The following is a 17,719-nucleotide window of genomic DNA, read 5'->3' on the forward strand; positions in this document are numbered from 1 at the left end:
CATGTTATTCAATCTCTGCCGCAAAGCTCAAAAGTACCACCCTCACTGTAGTTTTACTACATGGGTATTTCTCAAACAGCATAATCCATGCATGAACATCTGCTATCTTACCCATGGGCTTACTTCACTTATCTCAAAACCACAAGACAGCCAGGCTGGCCTGGTGATTAAGGTGTTGGGACAGGTTCTACTCCACTATCAGTCACAGAAAGATTATATATATCTAATCTAATCTCTAGTATATCTAATATCTAATAGCACTAGCACTTAGACTTATATACCGCTTCACAATGCTTCACAGTACTCTCTAAGCAGTTTACAGAGTCAACATATTGCTCCCAGCAATCTGGGTCCTCATTTTATCAACCTCGGAAGGATGGAAGGCTGAGTCAACCTTGAGCCGGTGAGAATCAAACTGCCAAACCTAATATATTAGGTTTGTTAGCATCTGGCGAGAGACCAGATGTGGGATTCAGCCAGTTCGTACCACTTCGGGAGAACCGGTGGTTAACTTTCTGAGCAGTTTGGTGAACTGGTTGTTGGAAAAAAATCATTAGGGCAGAGAACCGGTTGTTAAATTATTTGAATCCCACCACTGGGAGAGACCAAATAATACTATGAGATTTTTATGGAACTGGGTTGAAAAAATACCGTGTTTCCCCGAAAATAAGACCTTGTCTTATATTTTTTTGAACCCCGAAATAAGCACTTGGCCTTATTTTCAGGGAGGTCTTATTATTTTGGGGTGTGTAGAGGAAACCAGAGTAAATGGCGGGGACCAGGCTGCGCATGCAATTAAATATTTTCGGGGAGGGCTTATTTTCAGGAGAGGCTTATTTTAGTGCATGCGCTCAAAAGCCCAATTGGGCTTATTATCTGGGGATGTCTTATTTTAGGGGAAACAGGGTATGGAATTGTACTTTAGGCCCAGAGTCCACTCATCTAATTCCTTGGTCATCAGCTCTCACCTTCCTCAAAGGCACATTCAGACAGGAAGGTCAAAATGATGATCAGAATACGTAGGCTAGATTGTGCTTGGCTTTCCCCCCATACTTCCTGGAGTGGAATCCCATTATTTCCTGCTTCCTGTTCTAATTCCTGTTCACAACAGTCACTGTTCCACTTGCAGAACAATTTTCATTAGCCTACTTGTCCAAACACATTCATTTTCAAAGAAACAAGTCTCTTCAAATTTCTGAAAAGAAAAGGAGCACTAAGCTTGTTCCAGTTTATAATTTCATTATTGCTTCATTATTTTTGGAGACAATTTCTCTCTATGTCATGATAGATTGAATTGGAAAGCTTACCTTGTCTTAAATTCAGCATTGCTTTTACACAGGGATGAATTGAGAACATTATCCCTCCTATTATTTATATTACATATGCCCACATTACAAAATCATAGCTTTTTTATTCCAACATGCATAGAAAGATACATGAGCCTGCCCAAGCCTGCAGCTGATCTCAAACTGCCCCCCCCATCAAAAGACCTTCTGTGAACACACCTAAGGGCTAACAGAGACTGAGAGTTTTAAGCTAGGAAAACAAAGATCTGGCTTCCTCCAATACTGTACTGTCCTTCCAGCCCATTTTCTCCTATGATAATCCTTGGTCATTTAAAACTGGAGAAAATTCTTATTAAAAAAAGGATGTCCAATTGACCATCATTTCATCCTGTCACTTCAGCAACTAGCATGTTATATTACATTAGATCAGTGGTGGGTTGCTCCCGGTTCGGACCGGTTCTATAGAACCGGTAGTAAAACCGTCGGGAGGCTCCGCCCACCGACCCTGACATCATCAGGAAGCTTCTGCGCATGTGCAGAAGCATGTGTGTGCAAGCAAAGCAAGAGTGCGCACACGGCCCCGTTGCAAACCAGTAGTAAAGGTAAGTAGAACCCACTCCTGCATTAGATTCTCTGTATCAGCTGACTTTCATCCAGCTTGCAGGGATACACCAGTAGATTCTGACCCATCGGGTATCTTCCTGCAGTATCTATGGGCTATGGCCAGTCTTTCAAAACCACCAGGTAGAAACCAACAGTATTCTTAGTCTAGATCCATCTTTCCCTCTACAATTGTCTATCGAGAGGAGTTACCTGCTGTTTATCAAGAAAACATACCCGCCATTAATACACCCACTGAAAAACTGCACACAGTTACAGAAATCAGAAAATCCTTTTGCCACAGAGCAAAGTATGTACAAGCAGTAAAATTTAAAAAAAAAAAAAAAACTGCACAGGAACTTCAAAATTAATTCTTCTGTCTTGTGCTCTAGTAATGTTCCAGTGATCAGAATCTTTCTTCTTTAAGAAAATGAGTCATGGGCTGCAAAAACTTCTAAAAATGCCACAGTGACAGGCAGGAAAATTCTCTGAGCAAGACTGCAGCTTGGAAGAAGGGTCTGATGCTCCAAGTAACGTCCTGTATGAAGCTCCAAAAATAAGTTTGTGTGGACTTCCTACATCTCCTGGGGAAAAAGGTAAATTATGCATTCGCGTGGATTCATTTCACAGAAAATAAAGCAATACCTTTGAAAGCAATTTATTGGGAGCAACATTGGGAAACTAAGGCTCCTTCAGCCCAATTTCTGGAATTTGTATCACCAGTGAGGAGATCAGGATGCTGGAGGGAGACATCTCCTTGAAACTAAGTTGTGGAGACAAGTTAATGGCAATTTTTGCATTGGCACAAGCAGCGAAGACAGCCTGAAAGGACAGGTAAGGACAAGGAACCCTAGGCACCTTGGAGTCTCACTACTGCAAAGCTCGCCAATCTTAATTAGAGCGCATTTCAGGTTTTGGCTTTGTTTATGCCCTACAAGATACATTGGAGTCACGCGAGAAGAAGCTACAGGCTGCAGTCTCCAAAGCCAAGCATTATTTCAGTGTACAAAGGAGGTTTCCAATGGAGCAGTGATCAATAGAAGAGAACAATCCCTGCTCCAAATTCTTCTGCTGGAGGATGTTTCACGTTTTGGCTCAAACACACAGACACACACACCTCATGATAGTCTATCTTACACATATGAACTAGTTCATGAAATAAACAACATGGATAGACAAGACTTGATGAAAGAGAGGCTGTCTGCATATTTACAGGAAGGTTTTGTGGCTCCCATTTATAACATGAATTTTTCAATTGATTGTTGATCCTTAATCACCAAGAAAAGTAAAACTGTTCATCTTTGCCCAAGATTTCATTTTGGTTTAATTAAGCATCAATGCAAGGCTGGACATTATAACTGTCACACACGTTTAATTTAAGTCATATACTGCACGAGCAATGGGCAAATTCACATCATCTGTCAGAGGGAACAATCTATAAAATGCCAATCCTGAGCAACATTGAAACAAGTAGATCAGGGGCATCCAACCTTGGCCACTTTAAGACTTGTGGACTTTTGACTCTCAGAATTTCTCTAATTCTGGGAGTTGAAGCCCACAAGTCTTAAAGTGGCCAGGGTTGGGTGCCCCTGAAATAGATCATTTCGTAAGCAGTCAAAAGAATAATAAAGGCCCAACAAACAACTGTCGATAATCTAATTTACTCATCAAAGCGGCTTGTCAGCATATAGATCCTTTCACCCTGTTCCTTTTCTTAACTCAGACAAAGCAACATACTATATGAGTCTTAAACTGAGCTCTGAATGGCTTGTGCTGTAGTCCTTTCCTGCAAAACTCATTTTATTTACTTGCATTTTACTAAGGGATCCATAGAATGCTCTCATTCATTTGCAATCTGTGGTCTTTTCCTAGAACTGCTTCAATCTTTACTGCAGAAAACCCAACCTTCTTCAGAAGAAGGGAAGAAGAACAGCAGCTCAGTAGATGTAGCTTTCAGGTGGGCAACAATGCAAGCAGCATTCAGACTTGAGCACAGAGTCAGTAGGATATTTGCAGTGAGTTCCATTTATCACCTGCGTTGATGTTGTTTGCAACTGTTTTAATTAGTGCCAAAATGGGTTTCTGGATTAGTTTTAAACATTCCACAGGCTCCAATATGCAAGCATGGAGTTATAGCAAAGGAAAAGATCTGTGTCGTATCTCATTTGTAATTTGTAGTCAAAATGGATATTGAGGAAAGTGGAGGTTTTTTTCCCCTTTGCTTTTCTTTCACTCTTTCTTTCATCGTTATCCACCTTAAAAAATAATGTCTCTAAATTATCACAAGAAAAGTATATTACCTAATGCCATTTTCTCTATGCAGAAGGGAGGGAATGCTACACTCAACTGTCTTTCTGCCAAACTCTACAATAAAGTCACCCATGATCTCTTGAGCTTGAGTGTTTTAGAAAGTGGGAGGAGGGGATCCCAAAACGCAAGCCTTCTGGCAGTTGTGCCCTTTGTCAATTGCGAATTCAATGCTATCCAAACATTCCTGGCTCTGCACTACCACCTTAATTCAAGATGAAAGATAGATCCTTGTTGGGTTTTTCAATTGCTGTTTCTGGCTACAGCTCCCTCAGTGTCTGAGGTCCACACATATTCAAGCATTCACAAAGTGAGATTTCAACATCTATTATTCCATCTGTTTCACAGCCTTTAAGATCTCAACTTTTTTTTCTGTTGCTGTTCTGTATTGTTAACTGAGTGATTTCAAGGCACATGACACAGTTCCCTGCTAAAGCTAAGCAGGTCTGGTCCTGCAGGCTGCTTAGATGGAGACTCAGCCTGCCTCAACCACCGTAAGCTTCTTTAAGAACTCCGGCTGGATGGAAAGCAAAATGAAGAAAACATATTCATATTATTATATTATTATGGATGCCCATTCCAGAAGACTCTGGGCAGCTTATGGTATCCAAATATTCAGTTTAAAAACAGTTTAAAAAAACAGAAGGCAAGACATGGCAACCCAGATTGAAAACAATCACACCAATAAAAACTTTAAAGGGGTTCAACAGATACATTGTCCCCAGGTTTGGGAGCAGAGCCAAATCTTAGGGGCCTTCCAGAATTCTAGGAGAATCAATACTTTCTCAGATCCATAAGCTGGCAATGAACGTCCCATTGAAGTGCACCCACGTTCCCGGAGCACACCCATTCTCCAGTAACATCTGGAGAGAGGTTGCCGCTGAGATAACCAGGCCCTATGCCATGTAGGGCTTTGTAAGTAACAACCAGCACTTGAATTGCACACGGAAACCAATTAGCAGCCAATGCAGCATGCAAAGCAACAATGATACATGAGCATGATAAGTATCTATTATTACTGCTTATGCTGCTGTGTTTTCAACCGGCTATAGCTACCATGTAGAGCATATTGTAATAGTCCAGTTGTGAGATCAAGGCTCAGTGTCTGCCTGAAGCCCACCCGATATTGAGTGCTAACCATTTAGAAGAGCCTACTTAATTCCAGAAGTCCAAAATAATGATATTTATTTAACCAGATTTCGCCCTGTCAAGAGCAAAGAGTGAGAGGTGTCATTGGGTGGCTGATGTTTCAACTATCACAAACTGCTTGAAGGATGGTCGAATAGGACCTGGGGGTGGGAGGTTCAATACAAAAACAAAAGGGCATAACAAAAAAAAAAGCTGTGGGGTTTATATTCTCATAGTGGAGAGGAGGTGAAAATCACTTAAACTGAAAGTTTAGGAAAGTTAATTGGATGGTGGTGATCTTTATTAGCTCTTGAAGGATAATGAGCCACAGTGGTACAGTGGTTAGAGTGCAGTACTGCAAGCTACTTCTGCTGATCACTGGCTGCCAGCAATTTGGCAGATCGAATCTCACCAGGCTCAAAGTTGACTCAGCCTTCCATCCTTCCGAGGTGGGTAAAATGAGGAGCCAGATTGTTGGGGGCAATACACTGACTCTAAAAACCACTTAGAGAGAGCTGTAAAGCATTGTGAAGTGGTATATAAGTCTAAGTGCTATTGCTATTGCTAATATTTGCAAGGCATTCAAGATTCAGGATTCTTCTTCAAAAGTATAGCAAGCATTCTGCTATTACTGTTCAATCAATACTGGCAAAGCAACATGATAAAAGCATGATTTTCTACCACTAAACTGTATTAAACAGCTTCATCTTGAGGACAAAATAAAATAACATACTAAGATCAGGAAACGTTTGATTTTATCCTGTCCAATTTAATCTATCCTATACACCCCATGCCTGTGTTGCCTAAAGTAACTACAGTCCTGGACTACAAAGGAAACATATTACAATAGTCGAACTTTGACTAAAAAATAAACCTCTGGGGATCCAATGGTAGTTCTCCTTATCTCATTTATTTTGTCCCTCAACCACTAAACCAGCAAAGGAAGATGAATTAACCAATCTCTCCATTTCATTATCCTCTTGCTAGGCATTTTAATAATATTCTTATTCATTAGCCTCCAAATGGTGAGACTAAACATGTTTTCCTAAAATGTGCACAAGTAATCAAGTAATATGCTCTGAATCATATCTAATGTACAGACTGTTTTTTAATAATATCCCATGGTGAGTCAAAGGTTGCTCAAATAAGAGAATCCTTTTTAGATTGAAATGGCATAAAAGCCTTGGAAACAAACAAACATACAAACTGTCAGAACCACAGATGAAAATCAGATTTAAATATGAAGGGCAAATACAGTACAGTATATCCTTCGTTTAAGTTTGCTTTTCATGAATTAGAATGGTCCAAGGATTGATTTCAGTCTAAAGAAAGTATCTTCTGGTATGGCTTCAAACTATTGTTAGGTTGGCCTTAAATGCCCAGGGTTCAGCAGAATAATGTTAATTTGCTACACAAAATGTTTTGGCAATTTTGAAAGCATGGCACTGTTGCAGCACTGTTGTGACTTGACAGAACATAGTTAAATTTTCCCCTTCAACCCAAAGCTTGTTCAAACTGTCAAGACGAGCTCCTGATATCTTTTGTGTCAGAATCCATAAGAAATCCAATAATAAAGGAAAGCAACTGATATTATTATCTAAAAGTTCCAATGCCTCTTTCACAAACAGGTTTGAACCTTGCGGCAGCCTACAAAAAAGGTCTTCTGACAAGAAAATAGCAAAGGTGAAATAACAAAGGAATAAACAACATTCTAGCCACAAAAACAGCCTTAATGTATAGCCCAGCAGTGGGCTCAAAACTAGTAATCAATCAATCTCTCTCTCTCTCTCCCCTCCCCCTCCTTCTACCTCCCTCCCTCCCTCTCTCTCCCTCCCTCCCTCCCCCCTCTCTCTTACACACACACCACTGTAGGGTAATCTTTGGGACAGGGGCCCCAAGTCCCACTGTTGTGCCAAAAATCTACACTGTGCATTTATCCACACCCAGTGCACTTAACTTTCAATGTGACAGAAGCAAATCCTCTAATAGAGAGAGAGAAATAGACGGGAATACAGGGAAGAAAATCGCCTTACAGTAGCAAGCCCACAAGAGTTCGTATGAAAACTGGCATCCAACCCAAGAGGAAAAAATAATGCAGCAGGAAAATAGAAGAGGGCAAAGTGAGTCCATGTCACAGAAGATGTAAATGCAGCCCCATTGACAACAATATGCTCTACACTAGAACATGCTGATGATAGAGTACTGTACAACAGAACATACATCATCTTCTTATTCGGTTGTGCCGTCCTGAAGACATTTAAGGTACATTACAGCTGAGGTAACAGTTTCCCTATCTGCTTAACATCAGGAAAAAGAAGGGAACTAATTTATTTATTTATTTATTTTATTTTATTTTATTTCTATACCGCCCTTCTCCTGCGGGACTCAGGGCGGTGTACAGCCAAGATAAAACATTGCATATAAAATTTAAAAACAATTTAAAAACAATTAAATAATTTCAATTGAGATAATTGCCACTTATATTGAACAATATCACAGTAGAATTTTGATAGCATCTCATAAACAGCTTTTTTCTATGCTTCCAAATGACATGGGACAGCTTGCAGAGTAAGAGGGATAGATTCTCCTTTGTTATGTATCTATCTTGGAAATGTTTGTCCCTGTTCAATTTCTGACAGGTACATATTTCCAAGAGGTAGAGTCCTGGGAGAAAAAAACATGGCAACCTCCGATAGAACAGATTCTTTGGCTTGTGGCCTATATAAGAATGGAGGGTGACAGGGGGAGAGGAGGTAAGTGCCTTGCATCTGTGAATGAGGATCCACTGGCGATTTGCTTGTGGAGATGATCGGAAATTATAGCAAACAGTGCCACTAACAGTGTCTCATCTAACTTTATCTTCCTTCCATATACTATGCTTGCCTGATATCAGTATCTGGATTATTCGCCTACAAAGGTAGAATACTACTTATCCGATCCATGTCAAAACTATAGTAAATCTCTTCCTCCACTTCTTGTACCCCCATTTATGACTCTGCAGAAAGCAAATCACGAAGCTCAGTGTGTGATGTTCATCAACCACAAAGGCTGTGCTTGTTTAGGTTTCTTTTGTGTGTGGTGAGAGTTTACATGCTCTGGGGAAGGATGAGGCTTTGCCCACATAACTTCCCATTCCACCCATGCTCTGTGCCATCTCTGCGAGAAATGCCTACATAGGAAGTTTAAGCCACAACAGTTTTGCCAAACCAAAAAAAAACCAAAAGTGGAGGAAATAAGGTGGTCAGAAATCGTAGTCCTTCTGGAAGTCTTGGGGTGTTTAAGGAGACAGGATATTTGAAATCTGACAAGGTTGCTTACTCTGTTTTGCTCCTGAAAAGACCCAGCTGCTGCAGCTGAGTAGAGCTTTTGGTGAGGGTGTCTATCGTCTTAGAAAGAACCTGTGAAGAGTTCTGAGCAAAGACGGCTGTGACTCATTTTCAATATGAATTTGTTGTCAGCTCTTCGCTGGTTTCGGAAAGCGTCTCCTTTCACCAAATATCCCATCACCAGAGTTCTTTCTGTGAATTCAGGTCTTGAGCCAGAATAAAAAAGATCCAATGTACGGTATTTCCTTCAAGGATCTTGCATGCTTTCTAGAAGGTTAGTTCCCAAGCTAATCATGATCTAGTCTTCCATACTGGAGACAGAGAAGGACAACAGGCAAAGTACCATTGTGATCAGTCATTTGACCATTTTCCTTTGCTGCAATAATATTGTACCATTACCACATTGGGGAAACATTTTTTTTTTTTGAATGAGGAGACAATTTTTCCATCCACGTTTCAACCCCTTCCCCACCATGCCTACTTTACCAATGTTTGCACTTCCAGCTGTGTTTTGTATTGAAAATGTAAAAATAAAGGAACACTAGGTGGAATTTGCAAGGCATTCTACCAGTGGTGAAGTTTAATCCAGTCCAGTAGCCATTTCTCAAATACAGATAGTTATCAATTTACAGCCACAACTGAGCCTAAAATTTCTGTTGCTAAGCAAGACATTTGTTAAGTGAGTTTTGCCTCATTTATTCAACTTTCTTGAATCACTATAGCTGTCATCTTAGTAACATAGTTGTTAAGTGAATCTGGCTTCCCCATTGATTTTGCTTATTGCAAAGATTGATCACATGACCCCGGGATACTGCAACCATCATAAATATGAGTCAGTTGCCAAGCGTATGAATTTTGATCATGCAACCATGAGGAATGCTGCAACAGTTATTAGTGTGAAAAGCAGTTGTGAGTCATCTTTTTCAGTGCTGTTGTAACTTTGAATGATCACTAAACAAACCGTTGTAAGTCAAGGATTACCTGTATAGAATCAAACTGTAGGTATCTCATATAGCCGTGATGGCGAACCTATGGTACGCGTGCCACAGGTGGCACACAGAGCTCTCTTTGTGGGCACGTGAGCCATCACCCCAGTTCAGCTCCGCTGTGCATGCACACGCGCCTCCCGCTGACCACCTGGTCGTCGGGTCTCTACGACACATGCGGGGAAGGGTCACGCATGGGGCGCGCACGCGTGCTTTGGGCACTCGGTCCGGAAAAGATTAGCCATCACTGTCATATAGCATAAATAATCCAAACTGTCACAATGTCAGTTCTCATAGATGATTGCATCATGATAGATTTGGTAAAGAGCAGCATAAACTAGAATAATCTGCAATAATCGGCTACAGGAGGCTCTGCAAACCTGTTTTATCCAGCCATTACCTAAGCTAGAAAAATGCACACCATGAATTTTTGTTTGGCTAATCAATGAACTTATTTTCATCGTCAACAAAAGGGAATCCATGACATGGCAGTAGGGTCTCCAAAATCTCCTCTGCAATTCTGTGAACTGTCTTCCCCTGAACAGAGTTGTCCATGCAGGTGTGTGTGTGTGTGTGTGTGTGTGTGTGTGTGTGTGTGTGTGTGTGTAACTCCCCAAATTCCCAATCAGCATCATTCTGATTTCTGGGAGTTAGAATCCTAACATATCTGACAGATCCTAGATTGGGAAAGACTGTTATGTATCCAAGCTGCAGAAATCCTGGAAGCCCTCCAGCTCTGACTGTACCAACAACATAACTTTCTTCGACACGCTAAGATGAAATTCTTGCACAACCAATTAAGATCCATTTGGTGACACCTGTCTAACATGAACATTTGCTGGATGTGCCCTAGCAGATTATTCCCCAATTAGTTCAAGGCTGCTATTAATAATGTCAAAAAGGAGGTGACTTCACTCCGAGGATGCTGGAAAGCTTGCCATACCCTAAATGCCGTTACCTACTCCTTCCCCTTCCCTATTCCTCCAAAGGCTATGCATCCGGCCAGTTGAAACATGCCTCCTGCTCCTCTCCTCAGTCCCTCCTCCCTCGTTCCCTAATTAAACTGCAGGTGAACCCGCCAGGGACTGGCCGGTTGCCAGACTTTCAGCTTTTCGTGGCAGATCGTAACTTGCTTCCCTCCATCTTCCCAAAAGAGCCCCTGAAATCTTGATCACTCGAGGTGCATTTTGGAGGGTGTCATCTTTGTGCACTCCGGATCCCCGTTATAAGCTCTGGTAAGTGCCAGTTCATCTTTACTAGTGTTCGGCTCGGTGTTTTGTTTTTCAGTCACAACAGACTTGGAATATAGGGCATGACTGCCCCCATTTTGCAGAAGAAGAGTTGAGGCTAAGGCCCAGTGCAAAACAGCATTTCAAGTCACGTCTGGTAGTGGGATCCGTGGCTAGGCGGAGGTGTAAACATTCCAGACTGAAACGAGCTGAAACCAAAGTCAGATTAAAGGAGGAGCCTTAGGCCAAATTGGATTGAAGATATCTCTCCTCTTGGTATGTCAGCACCACCCTCTGCTCTGATACCTCTGAGGAAGACACAACGTAGCCCTGGGGAAATCATAACAGAAGATGTATGTGCCTAACGGGGTCACCAGGTCAGTGCCTGGGGCTCAAATAACAGGCAAAGTCACAACGATGGCCCAGTGATTTTGCCCTTCCAGCCAGGCAGCTCTACCAATGGGAGAGACTTCCAAAAAATCCACTACAAATGAGAAAAAGTCTCAGATCCAAATGGTGCTTGATTTGCAACCATTCGGTGAATTAGTGACTGATTGAAGTTATAACGGCACTGAAGAAAGAGAGTTATGACCGGTTTCACACTTATGACATCCCCATGGTCACGTGATCAAAATCCAGGCACTTGGCAACTGGCATGTATTTATGACAGTTGCACTGTGCCAGGGTCATGTGATCACCTTTTGTAACCTTCCCAGCAGCTTCCGACAAGCAAAGTCAATGGGAGAAATCGATTCATTTAACAACAACATGATTCACTTAACAACGGCAACGATTCCCTTAACTGTGTAAAGCGGGGCAAAGCTCACTCAACTGCCTTGCTTAGCAACACAAATGTTGGGCTTAATTGTGGTTATACGTCGAGGACTATCTGTAATGGGTCACAGTTTAAGTGTACAAAAAAGAACAGCAAGGAATGTATCTTGCTGAACAAAACAGAGGAACAACTATTTCATTTCTCTATCCATCCTTCCCCATTTCTCTTATTCTTGTCTCTATATCTTCTGACTCTCTCCCTTTCTTCTTTATATTGTCTCTTTTGTACTTCCATAAGAAGTGAACTGTAACAAAGGATTTGCATTACTGGAAATACATAACATTAAACTACAAAACTAACTGTTGGGAACAAAAGAGAAGTCCAAGTTAGGTTTGATTTTTTTTTAAACTGAAACGTTATCTATTATTAACAAAGGTAAAGAAAAAGATGGACAAACAAGCAACAAGATGAAGAAATGGTCAATGCAAATGACTTAGTATCTGCTTCCCTTATCCTGGCTGAAGAGGGATTTCTCACTGTTTTCCAGTTGACGGTTGAACTGTACTATCTATTCTCTGTGAAAGCCTGAAAATTGCTTCAGTAGATTGCCTTTTGCACCAGAGTGGAGAACACATTAATATGTTTCACTTGCATATCCTTTCATAGCTGTTTCCAGATCACATACAAAAGGAGTCATGTAACTACAGCATTATACAACTCAACTACCTTGCCCAAATTTCCAAAATCTTACCCAGAGAAGGAAATATTTTACTCTGCATTATTCTGACTTCTATTATTTGTTCTACCAATCCTTTTGCTCTTGGAAATAGTGTCATTATTCCTACTCTTCTGATGTCATTCTGTGCTTTGAATTGCAAGGAATTTTGAGGTACCACAGTCCCATTTATAGACAGCAAAAGGAGATTGACAACCAGTTCTATGCTGAACAGAGAAAGAGTTTGTAGAATTTTGGTCAGCAATGTAAAGCTGTTTCAAAGTGGAAGCACTACAGCATGGATCCAAAGAACCTACCCACTTCAAAGATTCTTTGAACAAAATATAACAATAATAATGGTTTAGGTATAACTATGAAACCAGGTTTGGAACTTTAAAGCCCTATAAGCCAAACGCAAGAAGGAGACAAGAGAAGAGAAAGTATCCATCTACTAAGGCCTTGCCCACATGGGCCAGTACCGTAGAAGTCTCAATAACATCATAATTCAGCTAATGTGAATTACATAATTTGTATCTGTTGCTCCATGATGCAAATGATACACTGTATGTGATTTGTGTCCTTTGAGCTGCGGCACATACGATGTTTACCTTGCCCATCCCAAGGACACGTAGTCTTTCTTAAAAAAAAAAAGAACATGACAAAGTTGAATAACTGCAACCCATCCTAAAACATGCAGGATGACAAAGAATGGGTTCTACTACATTCACTCATCTTTTTGATTTCTATACGTATGTATTTAGAAATCCATCCCATTTATAGCTTGTGCTGCAGAATATATCAAGAGACTGCATTTTTAAAAGGCATAACATCAAAACACAATCCATTGCCAGAGTCATCTAACTGTGCTTCTCTTGGCAGGGAAATTCTGATCAGATTTCTTTGAGATCCCCTTGCCAAATTCAGCATCTGAGGTCAAAGTGATCATGAGTTAGATCTCAAGAGAACTAAATATATGTTATAAGCAAATATATAAGACTCTCAAACTATTGAAGGAGACTTTGTTATTGTTATGGTTGGTCGCACAGTGAGCCAGATGTTTAGCCTGGATTTGGCCTGAGACAAGCAGATGTTGCCCTGAAATAAGCACTTGGCCTTATTACCATGCACTTAAAAACCCAATTGGGCTTATTATCAGGGGATGTCTTATTTTGGAGAAAACAGGGTATTACTATTGTTATTTCTCCATCATCGGGTTCAATAATAGGTTTAAGCTAGCATTTTTATTCTCCAATCCCTGCAAAGTAGTTCTGAAGCAAGCCTGCTAAACCTAAAACTGTGAGAGCAAGCATGGAATCCCATCATGAGCCAATCAGTGTGAAAAGTGTAGCTTTGTGTTACAGCAGCACCTGGAGTAACAAAAGTCCTTTCAGTTCTCTGCTCCCCCAAGTTCAACCAAAAGAGGCAAAATAAATTGCCAGTTTCCCATTCTTATCTCTTGCTAGATCTGGTGCAAAATGCTAATAAAAGAGACTCAAGATGACCTTCTTCCTAAAATAAGTTCCAGTTGAATGCTGCAGTGATGCATAGCATTTTCACATCACAACCAGTCATTCTTCCTAAAAAGCCGCCCTGAGTCTTCGGAGAGGGGCGGCATAGAAATTGAATTAATAAATAAATAAAAGTGTCAATCATGGTATGCATGGTAAAGCAGAATGGTTTGCTTGTGAGCAAAGGCTGGGAGGCAGGGTGAGGCAAGAATTGGAGGTTTGTTGATAAGGCTACCTGTGAATTCTACTAGAAAGCTTCAAGGGAGGCTTCCCTGAAATGGGAAAATAGCCTGTTCCAAGCTTTGTGGGCATCTGAGCACTGCAAATAATAGAAATGTGCCACAACCGAGCACCAAAAGAATCAGGTTAGCTGCCCTAGGGAATGATATCTTGGATGAGAGTGAGATGGTCAAGGAATGGCATACAAGCCGTGTACAGAAGTCTTCCTGGAAGGGAAAAGAAAGATAAAGCTATTTTCCTTCCTTCCTTCCTTCCTTCCTTCCTTCCTTCCTTCCTTCCTTCCTTCCTTCCTTCCTTCCTTCCTTCCCTTGCCACATTGTTTCTTCACCTTCAATAGTTCAGCTGCCCAGGGTTCCATGAGCAAGAAAGAAGCTTCTAATGAAAGAAAGATGTAAGTCGCAATTAAAAAAAGAAAAAGAAAGCAGTGGGACAGCACCACTTTTTGTCTAAGCATACAAAATGAGGGATTATGTGGACATCTTGTGTTTTGTCAAAAAGGCAATGATGCAGAAACCAATTCCAGAAATCCTCCAATGCATCCATGTCGAAACTGCAGAGTGTGCACACACAACTCTTGTCATGATTCTCTATTGCAAATTATCAGCAAAATAGTATTAGTTGGTGTGTACCTTTCTTCTGAGGGATCCAGCACAACAGAAACTCCGTTGCTGCTTTGTTTGCAAGCCACACAGTTGTTTCACATCTACCTGCAGTTTCCTCATTACATTAGCCAGAAGCAGATTCCTGGTGTCCAACCAATTCAGGCCATCCAGATAAACCAAGATTGGAAGGAGAAGAACAACAGGCTTCTGAACTTTGAGAGATGGCGGTTTCTTTCTTCATATGATTGGAAGGGGAAATGTTGGTGTGTAAAAGATCAGAAACAAATAAATAGAAGTGCAAACTGTATATTATATAACATGAACAGTAAAACGATGGAGCTAATATCAGTAGTAAAGGCATGAATAATTCAAAGGATCTGCCCACTTTAGGTTACTAAGAACAAGAGTTGTAAGCAACCCAAATCTTGAGACACAGTGAGATGAAACTCACCTCTACACTAAAAAATAAATACATGTCTTTTTTCTGTTGGCGCCAATAAGAGCTGTTGATGACGCTGCCGGTCTCTAATATGCACATATATATATCCAAAGGAGATGGCCTCAGCCAACCTTGGCAAGGTTTTTGTATTCAATCAAGTGGGGAGCTAGTTTGTTCCCCAAGAACCATGCAATGTGTCTGCAAAGAAGCAACAACTGACACTAAGCACCACAAAGCTAGATCTACAAGAAGCTATGTAGAAGCCTTGCTATTCTGTCATCCGGAGACATCTGATTCCTTTTCATCTTAAATTCTCAGGCTATGAAATATATCCTGTGGCAGTGAGTTCCAGCAATTAACAAAGCCCCGTGGAAGGGCATTGTTTCTTCCAATTAGCAGCCAAACATCTTCCTTAAGAGTTTTTCATGATAAGCATCTGAAGTTCCTGCCTTGTCTACATCAATCTATCTCAACATGTTATTACCCAACATATCTGACATGGCTTTCCAACTGGGAAGGAATTTGATACATCCCGATTCCTGAAGAAGAGCTACTGTACTACATTAACTTATGCAATATATCTCACCCACTCACCCTCCAAGTATCTCTGATCAACCTCAGGAAGAGATTATCACATGCAAATACGTAACAAAATCCCAAAGCAGCCAGAACTCCCCAAAACTGGCACCAACAGATTCCCAACTAATGAGACAATAGGATTTTAATTTACAGACAGACTGACTGCAAGACAATTGAGGTGGATCCCAGAGCCAGGAATCCTGAAAAGCACATTGAACTCTTGTGCAATGTTCCAATCAATTCATATTGGCTTTATTTTAAATATTGACAGATCTTCCCTGAGTTTATATTTTTGTTTTTGTCACAGCAGTAAGAGGACCTGGCTCATCTCAGCTGGGTAGTATTGACAGACTAAGACTGCTTAATATATGGATGGGAAACCCCCCAGGGAATTCCATGCCAGAGGAAAAACTGGGAAACTGGGAAAATATCCCAGAAGAAGGAAATAGCAAATCTTTTCTATATTGTTGCCAGGAAAACTACACAGAAAAATTCATGAAGCACCAGGAGCTGAGGTGAGCTTGAAGGAGCTGTTACTTTTTTATACAAATTTAAAACACAATGATTAGACATTGGATTCTCACTTAAAAAGCAAACCAGAGTTCGGTATAAGATGGGCAGCTATATACAAATGTGTTCAATATTCAAATAAAATTGTAACAACCAACACCAGCAAGACAAATGTTAGTCTACCATTTCAACAGATCCAACTTGCATTGGCTGAAACTTTCATTTGTTCTTATCTGATTTTTTTTTAAACTAAATATGCTGATCTTTAGAATCTGCGCTTATTTTTGTACCGCCTTATGGTAAATTGTTTATTCTAATGTGGATATTTTCATCATTTAAACAAAAATGATGAAAATATCTACATTAGAATAAACAATTTATCATAAGGCGGTACAAAAATAAGAGCAGATTTTTGTACTTTTATTATTTTGAGATACTTTTAATATGGCTTTTTGGATCTTCCTATTCCCTTGGGTATTTTTTCTGGAAGGGCAGAAATAAATGCACGAAATACAGGCAGTCCTCGACTTATGCCCACAACTGAGCCCAAATTTTCTGTTGTTAAGTGAGACATTTGTTAAGGGAATTTTGCCCCATTTTACGACCTTTCTTGCCACTGTTGTTAAGTGAATCATTACAGTTGTTAAATTAGTAACATGGTTGTTAAGTGAATCTGGCTTCCCTATTGACTTTGCTTGCCAGAAGGTCGCAAAAGCGGATCACATGACCCTGGGACATTGCAACCGTCATAAATATGAACCAATTGTCAAGCATCTGAATTTGGATCATGTGATCGTGGGGATGCTACAATGGTCGTAACTGTGAAAAACAGTCATAAGTCACTTTTTTCAGTGCCATTGTAACTTTGAACGGTCACTAAATGAACTGTTGTATACAGTTGTATACAACTGTTGTAGACTACCTGTATACAATAGGTGATCTGGGTGGAACTCTTATCACTTAAGACAATTATATTGCCTGGTAATTCTGTGAAGCTGCTGAATTCTAGAACAAATCCTAATGTCCCAACTTCTTACTGCTTGATCTGTAAAGCAGCTTAACATCTTCCCAAACATTACCAACATTTGCATTGCTGGATTTTTACAGGTAGGGAGGCAAATCCTCACCTTTGTTGAAGATGATGCTTTCATAGGGGATTTTATTTTTTGTCTCCAGACTGGAGCAGTTCCAACGCTGATCACGGAATTGGTGCTGGCACTCATGGATGGCAATCTGGATGCCCTGAATGGCAGACGCCGTCACATCGGGGTCCCGTTTGCAAACCTCCAATTGCCGCCGTGTCAGACCAGGCAGGTTCATGCAGACGGTGTTTGCATTAAGCACAGGCTCCAGAGGCAGTTTCAGGCCCAGGATTTCATTAGAGAAAGAGCTGGAAAGAAAACAGACCATCAGCAATGTCATTACCACAATCTAAGAGCACTTTTCCTGTAAACACTTCATCTATCTATCTATCTATCTATCTATCTAT

The 17,719-nt window shown here is 40.6% G+C and overlaps 1 protein-coding gene across 2 annotated transcripts in view; it reads right to left on the reverse strand.

Annotated features, from left to right (window-relative positions):
* The window catches only part of WNT10A (Wnt family member 10A), a 61,873-nt gene that overhangs the window by 20,958 nt on the left and 23,196 nt on the right, over positions 1-17,719 (reverse strand). For both annotated transcript variants that reach the window (XM_070957150.1, XM_070957149.1), the window contains exon 2: positions 17,358-17,620. In XM_070957150.1, coding sequence (XP_070813251.1) covers positions 17,358-17,620 — 263 coding nt within the window. The remainder of the gene's footprint in view (positions 1-17,357; positions 17,621-17,719) is intronic.

The sequence above is a fragment of the Pituophis catenifer genome, unplaced genomic scaffold (assembly GCF_029215685.1).
Source record: "Pituophis catenifer annectens isolate HBS135680 unplaced genomic scaffold, rPitCat1.0.hap2 SCAF_1, whole genome shotgun sequence".
Taxonomy (NCBI): Eukaryota; Metazoa; Chordata; class Lepidosauria; order Squamata; family Colubridae; genus Pituophis; species Pituophis catenifer.